Source organism: Scyliorhinus torazame, chromosome 16 (genome assembly GCF_047496885.1).
Source record: "Scyliorhinus torazame isolate Kashiwa2021f chromosome 16, sScyTor2.1, whole genome shotgun sequence".
Taxonomy (NCBI): Eukaryota; Metazoa; Chordata; class Chondrichthyes; order Carcharhiniformes; family Scyliorhinidae; genus Scyliorhinus; species Scyliorhinus torazame.
In genome coordinates this window covers 65,984,429-66,005,302 of record NC_092722.1, presented here as the reverse complement: position 1 = coordinate 66,005,302, position 20,874 = coordinate 65,984,429, and the positions used below count along the sequence as shown (strand labels likewise).

The 20,874-nt window shown below is 46.5% G+C and overlaps 1 protein-coding gene across 1 annotated transcript in view; it reads right to left on the bottom strand.

The window, feature by feature from the left end:
- Window positions 1-20,874, bottom strand: part of LOC140392259 (uncharacterized) — a 415,817-nt gene that overhangs the window by 39,996 nt on the left and 354,947 nt on the right. The window contains exon 42 of the mRNA XM_072477576.1: window positions 2,603-2,700. Within this exon, the coding sequence (XP_072333677.1) occupies window positions 2,603-2,700 (98 nt within the window). The remainder of the gene's footprint in view (window positions 1-2,602; window positions 2,701-20,874) is intronic.

The window sequence follows — 20,874 nt, the reverse complement described above, 5'->3', positions numbered from 1 at the left end:
ATTTCCGTGCATGCGCAGAACGGCCGGCGTATTTCTACGCATGCGCGGGGGTTCCGTTCTCCGCGCCGGCCCCGGGCAATATAGCGGAGCCCTACAGGGGCCTGGCACGGTGTAAAGTAGGCCTCCATGGAACCAGCCACCCGCCGATCGGTAGGCCCCGATCGCGGGCCTGGCCACCGTGCCCCCCCCCCCCCCGACCCCCCTCCGGGATCGGATCACGCACCCCTCCCCCTTCCAGGATGGCCACACTTACCTTTCGGGTCCCGCCTTGTGTGAGGTGAGTAATTCACGCCGGCGCCCGAAAAACGGCGCCGGAGAATAGGGAAGTAGGTGTCGGGGCAGTGGGGTGGGATTCGCGCCTCCCCCAGGGGATTCTCCGACCTGGCGCAGGGTCGGAGAATCCCAGCCTAGGTTCCCGCTGACCTTTCACTTGTCTAGGCAGTCAATTGGAAAATGTTTGAAACCAGCAAAATTACAGCATTAACACCATAAAATGAGCAGCACAGTGATTAGTTCGATCCTAGCCCTGGGTGACTGTCCATGTGGAGTTTGCACATTCTCCCTGTGTCTGCGTGGGTGTCACCCTCACAACCCAAAGATGTGCAGGGTAGGTGGTTTGGCCACGCTAAATTGCCCCTTAATTGGAAACATTTAAAAAAAAATTAACACCATAAAATTAGTGAATCCCATCAATCCTTCCAATCTTGCATCATGTCAGTGGGAAATCACAACGCGTCAAACCCAATTTGATAAAGAGTGGTACAAAGTAACCGTCAGTTCACCAGACGTTGTGGTGAGTGTGGCACTGCCACAGTGCTGTGCTGCTTCTGATGCAGGGCAAACAGTTCCTGTCTCCATCTCCATGCCAAGCTGGTCTTCACTGACAGCACCATGCTGCTGGACCCATGGACCCTCCTGAGCCACCGACTCAAATCAGTGCTGTGCCTGGGGTTGGGAGGTGATGGAACCTCCTTGCCCCTGGAGCCACACAGCAATGCCTATCTGGATGGCTCTATGCTATGGGACTCATGCAGCCACTGTAACAAAGGTCTGAAGTTTGACCGAGGGTGGTTGAGGGGGGGTTGCTGATGTGTAAGTGGCCTGGCAAAGAGAAATGGGCCAATGGAGAAGGAGGGTTATGCAGGTGGCGGACAGCCAGAGAGGCAAGAGGTGGATGAAGAAGACAAACAATGGAAGGCTGAGGGAGGACCAAGGGGAGGAAAGTTGGACCCTGAGTAGGTTGCATGAAAAGTTAACAAAAAAGGGCTCAACTATAATTTCCTGGAAAATGATGCACAAAGACTCCAGATGCGGTTGCCAGAGATCCAAGTGGGAATAACCCTGTAGGTGATGATCTCGGGGGAGGGTGGCTAAATTGAGGAACAGACTTCCTCTTGAGCTGTTCACCTTTTACCTCTGGGTTGCTACATTCTGCACGGTTTTGTGAAGATCGGTGGGCTGGGGAGAATGATATAAGTGTGCTGGACCGGTGTTAAAAATGCTCCCGGGACTTTCAAACCCACCAGCTGAGCACGGGCGGATGTAGAATCTGTCGCAGAGTCCCACCTTTCTGGTCAGCAGGACAGGCATCACTGGAGCCTTCCGCCGGTGGTGCCTTTCAAAATAGGAGACTTATACCCTTATTTGCCACATTGCAGTAGTGACTTCACGTCAGAGATACTTCTGTGGAAAAGGTTTTAGACATCCTGAGGTCATGAAAGATGCTACTGAATTTCCTTCATTCTTCAGTTACCTCCTTCAAATGGATCAAACTGGTGTTCCTGGAGGAACAAAGGATGCTGTCTTTCCAGTTGTATTGTAGAAAAGGCAGAGTGACGTTAAATTAAGTATCCTCAAAGAAATAACTTGCAAATGGATCCGTAAAGGTAGCTGTGACAAGCAAAAGTACCACAAGAAGGATTGTCTCTTTAAACAATAGTCACATTTAACAGCTGATCCTATCAAGTGAGCACACTTTCTCAAAACAAGCAAACATTGATTTGAGAGCAACTGAGACGGAAGTAATGGAGATGTAGTCACATGCTGTCAAACTGCTATTCATGGGTCATTGGTTTTTGTACTCATGGAGATTAATAGGTGCAAGCACCTTGGAGCTGCTAGAGCACCCTACCTAAGCCCACACCGCCACCCGATCCCTGTAACCCAGAAACCCCACCTAAACTTTGGACACTACGGGGCAATTTAGCGTGACCAATCCACCTAACCTGCACATCTTCGGACTGTGGGAGGAAACCGGAGCACCCGGAGGAAACCACGCAGACACGGGAAGAACGTGCAGGCTCCGCATAGGCAGCGAGCCAAGCCGGGAATCAAACCCGGGTCCTTGGCATTGTGAAGCAACAGTGCTAACCACTGCGCAACTGTGCCGTCCCTCAAACATGCAAAGAAATTAGTGGAAAAAAGTGGAGCAGGTCGTTGGTACCTTCACCTACCCAGATGATACAGTTTTCACAGTATTGTATTCTATTTAAGATACGATTTTCGAGACAGAAATTTCTGCTGCCTAATTCTTAAGTAAATGTACAGTGCAGGTGCAGCATTGCAATACAGATAGTGTTTGCCACTACTATCCAGTACTTACAGAAAGATTCAGGGCAGATAAATCGTACTCTGTAATCTTCACAGCTTCCATTTCTCTGCTCTGCATTGATACAAGTGAACCCAGTCGAAATGCTGCACCTGTTTAATGTAGAATGGAATGGTGAGTTAAGAGAGTTCCTAAAACTATTCATGTTACTTTCACAGGGCTGAATTTTCTGAGGCCTCCAGAAGTCAGGAACGGAAGTGCGGGGAGTGGGGGAACCTGTGTGTGTTGATGGGGGTGGTGCCCACAAATATCAGAGACGGAGGTTAAATCCTCGACGCATGATCTACTGCTGAAGGCGAAGCTACCCGGAAATGGCAGAGCCTCAGGAGACGGATCTACTGCTGAAGGCGAAGCTACCCGGAAATGGCAGAGCCTCAGGAGACTGTCTCTCTCCAGTCAGATGGTTAAAGACAACTTTGCCCTTAATGCCTAAGATCTACTAGTTCCCACACTAGTCTATAAAATCTTGGAAGATGACCACCTATGCATCCACGACTTCTACGGCTACTTCCTCAAGTACACAGGAATATTGATTATTAGGCTCTCGGGATTTATCGGCCTTCAATTCCATCAATTTGGGTTGGCAAAGTCGTTAGCACTGTTGTCGCTATGTGCCAGCTTTGGTGACTGTGTGAGTTTGCACGTTCTCCCCATGTCTGCGTGGGTTTCCTTTGGAGGCTCTGGTTTCCTCCCACAGTTGAAAGATGCACTGGTTCGGTGGACTGGCCATGATCAATACGTGGGGTTACAGGGGGATAGGACGGGGGAGTAGGCCGAGGTAGAGTGCTCTTTCGGAGGGTTGATGCAGATTGGATGGACCAAATGGCCTCCTTCTGCACTGAAGGGATTCTATAGATTATAAAGCATTTCCCCAAAATCATTTCTCCACTAATACTTCAGTTCCTCGCTCTCACTAAACCCTATGTTCCCCAACATTTCTGATGTTATTTATATTCTCCTTTGTGAAGACAGACCATAGTATGTAATTAGTTGGTCAGCTGTTTCTTTGTTCTCCATTATAAATTCCGCTTTTTCTGACTGTAAGAAACCTACATTGATCTTTATCTTTTCACATACCTGGAGAAACTTTTACAGTGAGTTATAACGCTCCCCATAAGCTTATTCTTGTATTCCATTTTCCCCTTCTGAATTAATCCCTTTGTCCTCCTTTGCAGAATTTTAAACTGTTTCCATTCCTCAGGTCTGTTGCTTTTTCAACTAATTTGTATGCCCCTCCCTTGAATCTAATACTATCTCTAATACCCATTGTAAACTATGGTTTGGTCACATTTCCCATTTTATTTTTGTGCCAGATGAAATAAACAAATTGTTGAAGTTCACCCATGTACTTTTAGAATGGTTGTATTGCTTATCCACCAATACCCCTTTAAGTAACACTCCCCAATCCGTCATGGACAACTTGCACCTCATACCACCATTATTTCCTTTATTTAGATTCAGGACCAGAGTCTCAGAATCAACTATTGTCCAACTTTGTGAAGAATTCTCTCAAATTATGGTCATTCATCCCAAAAGGGTCTTGCACAACTAGATTGCTAATTATTCCTTTCTCATCTCAGGATGGCCTGTTCTCTAGTTAGTTCCTCAATGTATTGGTCCAGGAAACCATCTGGTATCCAAGAATTCCTCTTCGATGGTATTGTTACCAATTTTATGTGTCAAATCTATATGCAGATTAAAGGCACGCAGAATCACAGATGTTCCTTTATCGCAGGCGTCTCTAATTCCCTGTTTAATGCCATTCCCAACACCACCACTACCATTTGGGGATCTATATACAACTCCCACTAATGTTTTTTGCCCTTGGAGTTTCTTAGCTCTGCCCATACAGATTCTACATTATTGGAGCTGATATCATTCCTCACTATTGTATTAATTTCCTCTTTAGCCAGCAATGTAACACCAGTGCCTTTTCCTTTTTGTCTGTCCTTTCTAAATACTGAACACCCCTGATGTTCAATTCCCATCCCTGGTCACCCTGCAGCCAAGTCTCTGTAACCTCGACTATATTATACCCTTTTACATCTGTTTGCGTGATCAATTCATCCACTCTCCGCTCATTAAGGCACAAAGCCTTAAGGCTTGTCTTTTTAAAATTTCTTGTCCCGTTTCCGTTATTTTATCTGTGTCCCAGGGCAGCACGGTGGTCCAGTGGTTAGTACTGCTGCCTGGGCCCTGAGGACCCCGGTTCAATCCCGGCCTCGGGTCACTGTCTGTGTGGAGTTTGAACTTTCTCCCCGTGGGTTTCACCCCCACAATCCAAAGATGTGCAGAGTAGGTGGATTGGCCACGCTAAATTACCCCTAATTGGGGAAAAAAATAATTGGGTACACTAAATTTATATATTTTTAAAAAATTATCTGTGTCCCTTGTTGAATCTGATCCTTGGTTTCTCTGCCTATAACTTTTCTTATTCCCCTTCCTGTCTTATTGTTCCCCATCCTCTGACTCCTTGCATAGCATAATGATGCAGAGAAGGCTGATGGTAAACGTAATATGGATTTATAAGTATTTACAATGGTCTGTATAACACAGCATCTTACGCCCAGTACAATCCTAGCTGGGAGGACTTATCACACCAGGCCCAGATTTGGGCCTGCTTTTAACCTTTGCTCATAACGATCCCCAGGTGGTTGGTTGGCCTCCGCGCCCTTACCTGGGGAGTTCGTACTCCACAAATCCCACGGGGAAATCAATGAATGTTCCCCCGTGGTCCTCATGGAGGTTATGTCACATAGGTTCCCAACATCCTGCCATTTTAGTTAAACCCTCCCCAGCCACTCGAGCAAATACTCCCCCGAAGACATCAGTCCCAGTCCTATCTAAGTGTAACCCATGCAGTTTGCACCGTTCCACCTCCCCAGAACTGGACGTAATGTCCCCGGCATCTCAAACCCTCCCCTCATGCCATCCCTTCAGCCACATAGTCATATGATATATTATGCTTTTTCTACTGTGACTAGCACGTGGCATTGGTAGTAATCCTGAGATCACTACTTTGAGGTCCGACTTCTCAACTTTCTTCCTAACTCCCTGCTTTTTTGAACAAATCCCCTTTTTGCCTATATCGTTGGTACTGATGTGTACCACGATCACTGGCTGTTCACCCTCCTCTTCAGAATGTCCTGTAACTGCTCCGAGACATCCTTGATCCTAGCACCAACATACTATCCTGGAGTCTCATCTATGGCCACATAAACACCTGTGTATTCCCCTTACAATTGAATCCTCCATAACTATTGCAGTCCTACACATCTTAATCGTCCCCTTTGCAACAGAGCCAACTGTGGTACAACTAATTTGGTAGTTGCTGCTTTCACCTAAGAGGACATTTCCCTCAACAGTATCTAAAGTGGTATATTTGTTTTGTAGGAAAATGGCACAGGAGATTCCTGCACTGCCTGCCTAAGTCCTCGTGCTCTGCCTGGGGGGTCACCCATTCTCTTCCTGGCTGTGGAGTCTGGGCCTGCGGTGTGACTATATATGCTATTCAAGAAAGTCTCCGCCTCATGGAATCTCCGCCTCCCGGATGCTCCACAGAGTTCACAGCCGCTGCTCCAGCTCTGAAACCCAGGCTCCCAGGAACTGCAGTTGGAGACACGTCCCACACATATGCTGGCCCCGGGCATTGGAAATGTTCCCACATAAAGCAGGACAAGCACACCACAGCTTTGGGCTCTCCTGCCATGTCTTTCCCCATTTAAAAAAAATAAATTTAGAGTACCCAATTAATTTCTTCCAATTAAAGGGCAATTTATTGTGGACAAACCACCTACCCTGCACATCTTTGGGTTTTGGGGGTGAAACCCACGCAAACACGGGGAGAATGTGCAAACTCCACAAGGACAGTGACCCAGGGCCGGGATCGAACCTGGGACCTCTGTGCCGTGAGGCAGCAATGCTAACTACTGCGCCACCGTGCTTTGACTTTCCCCTTTAAATCAAACCTTTTGGAAGATACTTAAAATCAAGGGTCCTTCATCTCTGGTCCTCGTTACTATAGAACATATCCCTTACAAACTATAGACCCCAAAATATAGACCTTACAAACTACACGCGATAAAAGTAGTAAATACTTACCCGACCGTACTCATCCAGTCAGCTGCTTCCACTTGTCCTGAGTCACTTTTGAAGTGTCACTTCAGGATCTCCAAACCCCAAGCTAGCATGCCATTCTCAGTCTTGATCTTTCTCGCACTCTTTCATCCTCCCGGCTCCACTCCCAATCACATTCTTTCTCGTGCTCTTTTATCCTCCCCTTTTATCCTCTCAGCTCCATTTCTAATTTAACTTTTTCTCACACTCCTTTAACCTTCTGCCTCTATGCTCAGTCTTGCTCTTTCTCCTGCTCCTGCTCCTTTATCCTCATGGCTCTGCTCGCTAACTTCATCTTACTTTTACTCTCTTACTTTTACTCAATTACCTCATTTCACTTCAACTTCATTTAGCTTCACTTTCCTATTGCTAGTGTTCCTTACTGAAATTCAAGGAGCTTTTTCTTTGTAAACATTGAATCTAATTAATACAATTCCTATTAACAGTTTCTCACCAACCATTCAATTTAGCGTTTTCCTGTGATGTTACTCTTGGATGGTTTTTTACACTCAGTCCTCTGCCCCAGTTGAGGTGTCGCTCACAGGTCCGGATGTCTCCACTCCCAGAGGTGAGTGAAGGCCCCAAGCCTCGCTCTCTGTTTAGCTGCTGCCCCGGTCAAGGTGTTCCTATAGTTAGGAGATCTCTGTGGGGTGGTCCCTTTAGATATGGTGTGCTGAGGGTCTCCCTATTCATGGGGTCCATGGGGGTGGCCTCCCTATTAAGAGGGTCCCTGGGGATTCATACCTATTAAGGGGTCCCTGGGGAGAGGGGGTGAAGAACGGGTCGGGTCATTCCCGTACAAGGGGGAAGGGGGTCACCCAGGCAATCCAGAGTGGAAGGCTGCTTTGCAGCGTGGGGGGTGGGGGCTGTTTTGCGGTGCAGGGGTGGTGGTGTTGGCTGGTCACGGGACTTCACTATAGGGCCATCCGTTCAAAATGGCGGCCCACTAGCTGGATTCCCTCGTTTTTCCTGACTGAGGGTCATCATTCCGCCATTGTTGGGGAAATGTGTCCTAAACCAACTTCATGAAGGTTATTGTGGGATAGTAAGGATGAAGAAGATCAGCAGTAGCTATTTTTGGTGGACAGGGCTCAATAGTGAAATCGGGGAGAAGGCAGGCTTGTGTTTGACTTGTGCAAATATTTGAAACCTATCGCCACAAGCGCTATTAGACCATGGCAATGGCCAGGAGGGCCATGGCAAAGAGTTCATGTAGATTATGCCGGACCATTCTTAGGACAAGTCTTTTTCATTATGGAAGACGCGTACTCGAAATGGCCTGAAGTTGCCATTTTGAAGACTATGTCCTTGGAGAGAACAATCGAAAGACTAGGTGAGATTTGGTTACACTGAACAACTTGTTCGAGACAATGAGCCACAGTTCATTTTTCAGAATTTGCAGATTATCCAACACATCAGATCAGCTCATTCTCATCCTACCACAAATGGATGGGCTGAAAGGTTTGTTCGGACAATGAAGCATTCACTGAAGGTAGCTCATGAGCAAGGATCATTGTCTAAACGACAAAGCCAATTCCTGATGAGATACAGGAATGTAACACATTTGACAACCCAACGTTCTCTAGCATTACTCATGGTGATGCATTGCCTTCATCAACCTTTTCCATTAGTTCATCAAAAAATTCTATCAGATTAGTCAAACATGATCAGGTTTATTTCATATTTCCAGTATCTGCCACATTTTACTTGTCATGTTTTCTCTGTGATACAGTCACGCTCCAATGGTTCCTGACTTCTGTACGTCCCAATGCCCATATCCCTGCTATCTCAAATCCCGTCCCCTCATTTCTGATCTTCCAATGCCCTGATCCCCGTCAGCCCATTCCTGAATTCCACCCGAGCCACATTGCTCTTAGATCCATCCGCACATTGGCTGGCTACCTGTGAGTATTCTCCGTTGCTGCTTAAAAAGTCACTGGTATTCACATCCACTGAGATAATTTCAGTCATCCCATTCACAGATCAGCTTTCGTCCTTGTGCATATTTCTCCCACCTTTGCATTATAATTATTTTAATGAATAGACACAAATTTTGAATAAAATAGGCTGGGTTCTCTGTTCCCCCAGCCAAATGTTTCTCGCTGGTGCGCTGTTCACTGGTGGCAAGATTCTACAAAACGGCCTTTGTTGCCCCACCAGCTGGCGCGGAAATGACATCCCCGGGCGGCGCATGCGCGGGAGCGTCAACGGCCGCTGACAGTTTCCCACGCATGCGCAGTGGAGGGAGTCTCTTCCGCCTCCGCCATGGTGGAGACCGTGGCGGAGGCGGAAGGGAAAGAGTGCCCCCACGGCACAGGCCCGCCTGCGGATCCGTGGGCCTCGATCGGGGGCCAGGCCACTGTGGGGGCACCCCCCGGGGCCAGGTCGCCCCGCACCCCCCCCCAGGACACCGGAGCCCGCCCACGCTGCCTTGTCCCGCCGTTCAAAAGGTGGTTTAATCCACGCCGGCGGGACAGGCAATTTATCGGCGGGACTTCGGCCCATCCGGGATGGTGAATCGAGCGGGGGGGCCCGCCAACCGGCGCGATTCCCGCCCCCGCCGAATCTCCAGTGCCTGAGACTTCGGCAACCGGCAGAGGCGGGATTCTGGCCAGCCCCCGGCGATTCTCCGACCTGGTGGGGGGTCGGAGAATGACGCCCCATGTTTGTAATTCATGTTTGGGTTCAACAGATGGCTTGTTTTTGATTTGTTCAAATTCTTTCAAAGAACTTCAACCATGAAATCAACATTACCACTATTGTTCAAAATATAAGGGCAGGGAACGAACAGCATATCCTCGCCGGAAGTCAGTTAGCATTATAAATATCTTATTAAGGCTGGAAAACTCTGATTAAACTTGTTTAAAATGTTTCCTGGCTTATGGGCTTTCCCATTAGACCCCATACCCAACATAAAGACACCAACAATCTGTGATCGAACATAGAACAAACAGTGCAGAAGGAGGCCATTCGGCCCATCAAGTCTGCACGAACCTACTTAAGCCCTCACTTACACCCTATCCCTATAACCCAATAACCCCTACTAACCTTGGTCACTAAGGGCAATTTATTATGGCCAATCCACCTAACCTGCACGTCTTTGGACTGTGGGAGGAAACCGGAGCACCCGGAGGAAACCCACGCAGACACGTGGAGAATGTGCAGACTCTGCACAGCGGGGAATCAAACCTGGGACCCTGGCGCTATGAGGCCACAGTGCTATTGTCATGTGAGAGTACCTTTAAGAAATGGGTGTTTATCAGTGATGTCAGAGCGTGGGTGGAGCTGGGCTGTCTGTCAGCTTTTTACTTTCATTTTAGGCTTTTTGCTGCAGGGTGTGTTTTAGTTTCGTTTTCAGTGTTGGAGCTGAAGCCAGACAGTGCAGGTGTACTGTTGATCTTTCTGCCATCAAAAGACTATCTCTTGATCATTTGGTGAATTCAGAATTATAAATGTTCTCCGTAGTGAATGTAAACCTAATGTGCTTCTGTTAAAAGGTGTTTCCTTTGTCTTCCGGATGTTGTTTGGGAAGTTATTAAGCATTACTTAGTGTTGTACTCTTTGGGGGTTGTATTTGAATTAATGGTTGCTAAGATGTTCACTGTATGTTTAAAAAAGTTAACTTGAGTTCATAGAATAAACATTGTTTTGCTTTAAAAAGTACTTTTCCATTTCTGCTGTACACACCTGTAGAGTGGGCCGTGTGCTCCCCATACCACAATCTATAAAAAGTTGTGGATCAGGTGAACTCCATGATACATGGCCCATAACAAATTGGGGGCTCGACGGGGATAAAAGTCTATCTATTGGATTGGCTTAGTGAACTTAAAGAGAGTGAGGGGTGAGCATATTGTGGTTGCTTTTCAGGTGTGGTATTCTAGTTTAAGTGGGGAGTGTGTTGTGGGCAATGGTTCTTTCAGAGGCTCTTAAGTTTTTTTGGGTGGAGATGATAACACACAGTATCTTACGGACAGAGACTAAAAGCAGACTGTTAGATTTGTAAAAGCATTGCAGTTAACATTACCTGAGAAAATGCGAAAAGATGAGGTTATTATGGCGGTGGCTAAGCATTTAAAGTTGCCTGAGATACAGTTTGACGCATTGGAAATGGCAAAAATTCAGTTACAACTTAAACAAATGGAACATGAGAAAGAATTAAAGCGGCTTGAATACGAAAGAGAGAGAGGGGAAAAAGAGAGAGAGAAGAAAGAAGAAAAGAAATAATAGCCCTAGCACAGCAAAAAGAAAGAGAAAGGGAGATACGGATCAGGGAAAAAGATAAAGAGAGTTTGAACTTCAGAAAATGGCCATGAAACATGACAGTCAGTTAAAATTGGCAGACGTAAAGGGAAGCATACAGTTGGGCGATAGTGATGAGGATAGTGAGAAAGAGCGTCAAAGTGGAAGGCTTGATGGGGATCTATTTAAATATGTGAAAGCATTGCCAAGGTTTGACGAGAAGGAGCTGGAAGCATTTTTCATTTCATTTGAGAACGTAGCTAAACAAATGAAATGGCCACAGGACATGTGGGCATTACTGATTCAAACAAAGCTGATAGGTAGGGCAAGTGAAGTGTTGGCATCACGACCGGAGGAGGTATCTGGGACGTATGAGGAGGTGGAAAAATCCATCTTAGTTGCATATGAACTGGTGCCTGAAGTTTACAGACAAAGGTTTAGAAATTTAAGGAAATAATTTGGTCAAACATACATGGAGTTTGAAAGGCTCAAACTGAGTAATTTTGATAGGTTGATAAGGGCTTTGAAAATAGACCAAACGTCTGAAGCTCTCAGAGAAATTATATTTTTGGAGGAGATTAAAAATTCAATTCCTGATGTAGTGAGAACTCATGTGGAAGAGCAGAGGGTTAAAACTGTGAGGTTAGCACCAGAAATGGCAGGTGATTATGAATTAGTTCAGAAATCATAGCTTGGTTTCCGACATCAGTTTCAGCCTGTGAGGGATAGAAACTGGGGAAATGAGAAATACTCAAGTGGTAAAAGTAAAGGTGATCTAATGGGAGATAATAAGGAGTGTACCTCAGATTAAAAAAGAAATCCAGGAGGGTGGAAAAGAAATGAAAAGTTTCAAATGTTTTCACTAATAAACTAGGCCATGTAAAGTCACAGTGTTGGTGGTTGAAGAAAAGCACTGGGAAGGCTGATGTGGTAAAACAGGATAAGGCGTGGGGTTTGTTAAAGCGGTGAAGGAAAGCCCAAGTGAAGCGAAGGAGGTGTAAACGATTGTACAGCCTGATCAAGAGGTGATTGATAAGAAGGTGCCAGATCTCTTTAAAGAATTTACTTGTGTGGGTAACGTTTATTCATGTGTATCAGGAGGAGCAGGTAAAGAAGTCACAATTTTAATATATACGGGAGCTAGTCAATCTTTAATGGTAAGAGATGAGGAGTTATGTAGTTTGGGAAGAATGTTGCCAGAAAAGGTGGTAATATGTAGAATTCAGGGTGAGAAGAGTAGTGCTCCATTAAATAAAGTAAGGTTGGAAAGTCCAGTGAAGAGTGATGAAGTGGTAGTAGGAGTAATAGAGAAACTATCTTGTCCAGGAATACAGTTTAATCTTGGGTAATGATATAGCTGGATCGCAGGTGGGAGTGATGCCTACTGTGGTGGATAAGCCAGTGGAAAATCAGACAACTGAAGTGTTGAAGGACAAATATCCTGGGATTTTTCCGGATTGTGTAGCAACAAGGTCGCAAAGTCACAGGTTGAGACAAGAGAAGAAATCAAAGAGTGAAGATGAAGTTGAAGTGCAATTATCAGAAACGATTATTCATCAGATGGTTGAAAAAGAACAAGAACAGGTGGAGGATGAGGCGGATATTTTTATTTCAGGAAAATTAGCGGAGTTACAACAGAAAGATATAGAAATAAAACGTATGTATCAGAAAGCATATACAGAAGAGGAATCTGAGTGTATACCAGAATGTTATCACCGTAAAAGTAATGTCTTGATGAGAAAATGGAGACCTTTACATATGCAAGCAGATGAAAAGTGGGCAGAAGTTCATCAAGTAGTATTACCGGGAGGGTATAGAAAGGAGGTGTTGCGAGTTGCACATGAGGTACCAGTGGGAGGTCATTTGGGAATAAGGAAAACTCAAGCTAAAATCCACAAACATTTTTATTGACCTGGACTGCATAAAGATGTAGTTAAATTTTGTCAATCATGTCCACATGTCAAGTGATAAAACCAGCGCCCTTAATACCCATTCCAGCATTTGAGAAACCTTTTACAAGGGTCCTAATTGATTGCGTAGGACCGCTTCCGAAAACGAAAAGTGTGAATCAATATCTTTTGACTATAATGGATGTGTCTACTAGGTTTCCAGAGGCCATTCCACTACGTAATATTACAGCTAAAAAGATTGTGGAGGAGTTACTTCAATTCTTTACTAGATATGGACCACCCACAGAAATACAATCGGATCAAGGATCAAATTTTACCTCCAGGTTATTGAAAGAAGTTATGGATAACTTAGGAATAAAACAATTTAAATCAACTGCATACCATCCAGAATCGTAGGGAGCGTTAGAAAGGTGGCATCAGACATTAAAGACAATGTTGAGGGCTTATTGTCATGGTTATCCAGAGGATTGGGATAAAGGAATTCCATTCGTACTGTTTGCAATTAGGGATGCAGCTAATGAGTCTATCAAATTTAGTCCTTTTGAACTAATTTTTGGTCATGAGGTAAAAGGACCACTTAAATTGATTAAGAAAAAATTGGTGAGTGAGAAATCGGAAATTACATCATTGGATTACGTGTCAAATTTTAGGGAACGATTAAATAGAGCAGGTGAATTGGCTAGACAACATTTAAAAGTTGCACAAAATGTGATGAAACGGGTAGTGGACAAGAAATCCAAAGTTCGTAGTTTTGCCAGTGGAGATAAAGTTTTAGTATTGTTACCAGTGGTAGGTGAGCCTTTAAAAGCTAGGTTTTGTGGACCTTATCAGATTTAAAGGAAATTAAGTGAGGTGAATTATGTGGTAAAAACGCCAGATAGAGTGTGTCATGTGAATATGGTTAAAAGGTACTTTGAAAGGGAAGGAGAGAAAAAGGAGGTTTTAATGATTCTAACTCAAAGTGACGAACCAAATCCAGATGAATGTGAATTTGACATACCTCAAATTAAATTGGAAAGCGAGGATGTTCTTAAAAATTGGGATAAATTGTTGAGTTACCTTCCAGGGGAAAAACGGACTGACCTGAAAGAGTTATTGATATCACATGTGCAAGTTTGTGGAGAAAAATTGGGAAGTACTAAAATGGGTATACATGATGTAGATGTGGGAAATGCTGTTCCAATTAAACAACATCCATACAGACTTAACCCTTTAAAATTGGCACAGGTTAACAAAGAGATTGAGAATATGCTTAAAAATGCAACAGTAGTGGACTCACCAACACTAAGGGCATTCAAATGGTCATTGGATAGACATATAGACGATAAGGGAATAGTGTAGATAGGCTTTAGAGTGGTTTCACAGGTCGGCGCAACATCGAGGGCCTGTACTGCGCTGTAATGTTCTATGTTCTATGGCATAATTGAAGTGGGTTGCAGCCAATGGAGTTCACCCATAGTGATGGTACCAAAACTAGACGGTACCCAATGGCTGTGTGTGGACTGCAGAAAGGTTAATGCAGTTACAAGAACGGACTCTTATCCTATCCCACGTTTGGAGGATTGCATTGAGAAAGTAGGACAATCAGCTTTTATTTCCAAACTGGATTTACTTAAAGGTTACTGGCAGGTACCTTTATCCGAAAGGACGAAGGAGATTTCAGCTTTTGTGACTCCAGTTGGTATACTCATTCAAAGTTATGCCATTTGGCATGAAAAACGCCCCAGCCACATTTCAACAGTTAACTGACAAAGTTGTTTCAGGATTACCCAATTGTGCGGTATACATCGACGATCTGGTAATTTTCAGCCACACATGGAAAGAACATTTAAAACATCTTATGGAGTTATTCGATCGACTTCAGAGGCGGATTTGGTGATAAACCTTGTGAAAAGTGAATTTGGAAAAGCCCAAATCACTTTCCTTGGCCATACAATCGGACAGGGTCGAATGGTCACACGGGATGTGAAACCAACAGTTATTGAGTAGTTTCCGATACCCTCAGGACGAAGGGAAATAATGTGGTTGCTTGGCATGAGTGGATTTGATCGAACATTTGTGCAAATGTTTTGTAGCGTGATTGCTCCACTGATGGACTTGCTGAAGAAACGTCGCAAATTTCAGTGGATGGCGGACTTTCAACTTTGAAAGCTGTGATAACCAATGCTCATGTGTTGGAGAATTACAAGGGACTCTGTGATCAGATTGAACCAAAGTATCTGACATTAAAGAGACATGCCTTGGCGAAGAGAAATGGACGGATCGTGTAGAGACCTTCTTGTTCAAAGAAACTGTCAATCGAGAAAGATTTCAGTTGAAAGAAGAACAGAAGAAAAATGGACTATATTATGTTATGGGCCAGGATTTAGAGAATCCCAAAGTGTATCATGGAGTTCACGACTTTTAATAGATTGTGGTATGGGGAGCACACGGCTCACTCTACAGGAATGGTACAGCAGAAATGAACCAGTATTTTCTAAAATAAAACAATGTTTATTCTATGAACTCAAGTTAACCATTTTAAAACAAACAGTGAATATCTTAGCAGCCATTAATTCAAATACACCCCCCAAAGAATACAACACTAAGTAATCTGTATGCTGTCCTTTTAACACCCAGAAGACTTAACAAACTTTAAACAGAAGCACATCAGGGTTTATATTCAATACTGAAAACATTTATAATTCTGAATTCACCAAATGATTAAGAGTAGTCCTTCATGGCAGGGAGCTCAACAATAGAGCTGCTTTGGCTGACTTCAGCTGCAACACACTGAAAAACGAAACGAAAAAGACAGACACACCCAAGCTTTTCTCAAAGTGAAACTAAAAAGCAGAACCAGAGCTCAACTCCACCCACACTCTGACATCATTGCAGTAACATGAGCAGCCAAACATTTCTTACAGCGACATTCTCATGACAATTATTATAACTGTTTGCGTGTGTTGTTTTTTGAAACGAAAAAGTATATTTACTGGGTGCATTTCTTTTTTTTTAAATATATTTTATTCAAGTTTTTTGGCCAAACATAACAATACGTAGTGTTTCTTTTACACAACAATAAAGCAATATAAATAACCGTGGCCAGTTTTAAACAAATAAATAAGTAATATATAAACAAAAACAAAACTAAATGGCAACTGCCTTGTCCAAAATACTCTCCAAAAATACAATCCAACAATCCAATATACAATTACATATACCAGATACTTATACATATACAATAACATCCCTGAGAGTCCGTCCGATTCCTCCCCCCCGCCCTCCCCCCCCCCCGCCCCCCCCTGTGGGTTGCTGCTGTTGTCTACTTCTTTTCCATTCCCTCTTTCTTTCTGTGAGGTAGTCGACGAACGGTTGCCACCGCCTGGTGAACCCCTGAGCCGAACCCCTTAACACGAACTTAATCCGTTCTAACTTTATAAACCCTGCCATGTCGTTTATCCAGGTCTCCACACCCGGGGGTTTGGCTTCCTTCCACATTAACAATATGCTGCGCCGGGCTACAAGGGATGCAAAGGCCAACACGTCAGCCTCTCTCACCTCCTGCACTCCCGGCTCTTCTGCAACCCCAAATATAGCCAACCCCCAGCTTGGTTCGACCCGGACCCCCACCACCTTCGAAAGCACCTTTGCCACCCCCACCCAGAACCCCTGTAGTGCCGGGCATGACCAGAACATGTGGGTGTGATTCACTGGGCCTCTCGAGCATCTCGCACACCTATCCTCTACCCCAAAAAATTTACTAAGCCGTGCTCCAGTCATATGCGACCTGTGTAGCACCTTAAATTGTATCAGGCTTAGCCTGGCACACGAGGAAGATGAGTTTACCCTACGTAGGGCATCAGCCCACAGCCCCTCCTCAATCTCCTCCCCCAGTTCTTATTTCCCTTTCAGCTCATCTACCATGATCTCCCCCTCGTCCCTCATCTCCCTGTATATGTCCGCCACATTACCGTCCCCCACCCATGTCTCTGAGATCACTCTATCCTGCACTTCCTGCGTCGGGAGCTGCGGGAATTCCCTCACCTGTTGCCTCGCAAAAGCCCTCAATTGCATATACCGAAATGCATTCCCTTGGGGCAACCCATATTTCTCCGTCAGTGCTCCCAGACTCGCAAACGTCCCATCTACAAATAGATCTCTTAGTTGTACTACCCCAGCTCTTTGCCATGCTCCAAATCCCCCATCCATTCTCCCCAGAACGAACCTATGATTGTTTCTTATCGGGGACCGCACCGAAGCTCCCGTCCCTCCCCTATGCCGTCTCCACTGCCCCCAAATTCTCAATGTAGCCACCACCACCGGGCTTGTGGTGTATTTCTTTGGTGAGAACGGCAATGGGGCCGTCACCATTGCTTGCAGGCTAGTCCCCCTGCAGGACGCCCTCTCCAATCTCTTCCACGCCGCTCCCTCCCCTTCTCCCATCCACTTACACACCATTGAAACATTGGCGGCCCAATAGTACTCACTTAGGCTCGGTAGTGCCAGTCCCCCCCTGTCCCTACTACGCTGCAAGAATCCCCGCCTCACTCTCGGGGTCTTCCCAGCCCACACAAAACTCATAATGCTCTTCTCAATTCTTTTGAAAAAAGCCTTCGTGATCACCACCGGGAGGCACTGGAACACAAAAAGGAATCTCGGGAGGACCACCATTTTAACCGCCTGCACCCTACCTGCCAATGACAGGGACACCATGTCCCATCTCTTGAAATCCTCCTCCATCTGTTCCACCAACCGTGTTAAATTAAGCCTATGTAATGTACCCCAATTCTTGGCTATCTGGATCCCCAGGTACCGGAAGTCCCTTGTTACCTTCCTCAACGGTAAATCCTCTATCTCTCTGCTCTGCTCCCCCGGATGCACCACAAATAACTCACTTTACCCCATGTTCAGTTTATACCCTGAAAAATCCCCAAACTCCCCAAGTATCCGCATTATCTCTGGCATCCCCTCCGTCGGGTCCGCCACATACAGCAACAAATCATCCGCATACAGAGATACCCGGTGTTCTTCTCCCCCCCTAAGTACTCCCCTCCACTTCCTGGAACCCCTCAGTGCTATGGCCAGGGGTTCAATCGCCAGTGCAAACAATAACGGGGACAGAGGACATCCCTGCCTCGTCCCTCTATGGAGCCGAAAATAGTCAGACCCCCGTCCATTCGTGACCACGCTCGCCATCGGGGCCCTATACAGCAACTGTACCCACCTGATATACCCGTCCCCAAAGCCAAATCTCCTCAACACCTCCCACAAATAATCCCACTCCACTCTATCAAATGCTTTCTCGGCATCCATCGCCACCACTATCTCCGCTTCCCCCTCTGGTGGGGGCATCATCATTACCCCTAGCAGCCTCCGTATATTTGTATTTAGCTGTCTCCCCTTCACAAACCCAGTTTGGTCCTCATGAACCACCCCCGGGACACAATCCTCTATCCTCATTGCCATTACCTTGGCCAGAATCTTAGCATCCACATTCAGGAGGGAAATGGGCCTGTATAACCCGCATTGCAGCGGGTCTTTTTCCTTCTTTAGGAGGAACAATATTGTTGCCTCTGACATAGTCGGGGGCAGCTGCCCCCTTTCCCTCGCCTCATTAAAGGTTCTCATCAGTAGTGGGGCCAGCAAGTCCAAATATTTCTTATAGAATTCAACTGGGAATCCGTCTGGTCCCGGGGCCTTCCCCGCCTGCATGCTCCCAATCCCTTTCACTACTTCCTCCGTCTCAATCCGTGCTCCCAGCCCCACTCTCTCCTGCTCCTCCACCTTAGGAAATTCCAGCTGATCCAGAAAGCACATCATTCTCTCCTTCCCGTCCGGGGGCTGAGCTTCATATAGTCTTTCGTAAAATGCCTTGAACACTCCATTTACTCTCTCCGCTGCCCGCTCCATCTCTCCCTCCTCATCTCTCACCCCCCCTATCTCCCTCGCTGCTCCCCTTTTCCTCAGTTGGTGGGCCAACAACCTATTCGCCTTCTCCCCATATTCATACTGTACACCCTGTGCCTTCCTCCATTGTGCCTCTGCATTACCTGTAGTCAACAAGTCAAATTCTACACGTAGCCTTTGCCTTTCCCTGTACAGTCCCTCCTCCGGTGCCTCCGCGTATTGTCTGTCCACCCTCAGAAGTTCTTTCAACAACCGCTCCCTTTCCCTACCCTCCTGCTTTCCTTTATGTGCCCTAATAGATATCAGCTCCCCTCTAACCACTGCCTTCAGCGCCTCCCAGATCACTCCCACCTGTACCTCCCCATTATCATTAAGTTCCAAGTACCTTTCAATACACCCCCTCACCCTTAAACACACCCCCTCATCTGCCAATAATCCCATGTCCAGTCTCCAGGGTGGAAGCTGTTGTTTTTCTTCCCCTATCTCCAGGTCCACCCACTGTGGAGCATGATCCGAGATGGCTATAGCCGTGTACTCCGTCCCCGTCACCTTTGGGATCAGTGTCCTTCCCAAAACAAAAAAATCTATTCGTGAAAATACTTTGTGTACATAGGAGAAAAGTAAAACTCCTTACTCCTAGGTCTACTAAATCTCCAGGGATCTACTCCTCCCATCTGCTCCATAAAATCCTTAAGCACCCTAGCTGCAGCCGGCCTCCTTCCGGTCCTGGACCTAGATCTGTCCAGCCCTGGGTCCAGCACCGTATTAAAGTCTCCACCCATTACCAACTTCCCCACTTCTAGGTCCGGGATTCGTCCTAACATACGCCTCATAAAATTATCATCCCAGTTTGGGGCATACACGTTCACTAATACCACCGCCTCCCCTTGCAGTTTGCCACTCACCATCACGTATCTGCCCCCACTATCCGCCACTATAGTCTTTGCCTCAAACATTACCCACTTCCCCACTAGTATGGCCACCCCCCTGTTTTTTGCGTCTAGCCCCGAATGAAACACCTGCCCCACCCATCCTTTGCATAGTCTAACCTGGTCTATCAGCTTCAGATGCGTCTCCTGAAGCATAACCACATCTGCCTTAAGTTTCTTTAGGTGTGCGAGTACCCGTGCCCTCTTAATCGTCCCGTTCAGCCCTCTCACATTCCACGTGATCAACCGGGTTGGGGGGCTCTTTACCCCCCCCCCCCCTTGACGACTAGCCATTTCCTTTTTCAATCCAGCTCCTCACCTGGTTCCCACGTAGCTGTATCCCACCCAGGCGGCGCCCCCCCGCCCCGACCCCCCTCCCATACCAGCTCCCCCTTCTCCCCAGCAGCAGCAACCCAGTTAACCCCCCCCCCCCGCTAGATCCCGAGCTAGCGTAATTGCACCCCCCATGTTGCTCCCAGAAGTCAGCAAACTCTGGCCGACCTCGGCTTCCCCCCGTGACCTCGGCTCACACTGTGCGATGCCCCCTGCTTCCCTGTTCCCGTCATGATTACCATAGCGCGGGAACAAAGCCCGCGCTTCCCTTTTGGCCCCGCCCCCAATGGCCGGCGCCCTCAGCTCCTCATCCTCCCTCACCCCCTCCCCCACGACATGGGGAAGAGAGAGAAGTTACAGGGTCGCAGGTTTAACAACTTGGGAAGTCATCTCTTCCCCCTTTTCCCCCCTTCATCCCACATATTCACCCCCCTACTTTTGTCCCAAACGTTCTTTTTCTGGCCCGCTCACTCCAGCTTCTCCTCGACAATAAATGTTCACGCCTCATCTGCCGTTTCGTAGTAGTGGTGTTTCCCTAGATGTGTGACCCACAGTCTTGCCGGTTGCAGCATTCCGAATTTGACCTTCCTTTTATGCAACACCGCCTTGGCCCGATTAAAGCTTGCCCTCCTTCTCGCCACCTCCGCACTCCAATCTTGATATACGCGGATCACCGCGTTCTCCCCCCTACTGCTCCGAGTTTTCTTTGCCCATCTGAGGACCATCTCTCTGTCCTTGTATCGGAGAAATCTCACCACTATTGCTCGAGGAATTTCTCCAGCCCTCGGTCTTCGCGCCATAACCCAAGAGGCTCCCTCCACCTCCAGCGGACCCGTCGGGGCCTCCGATC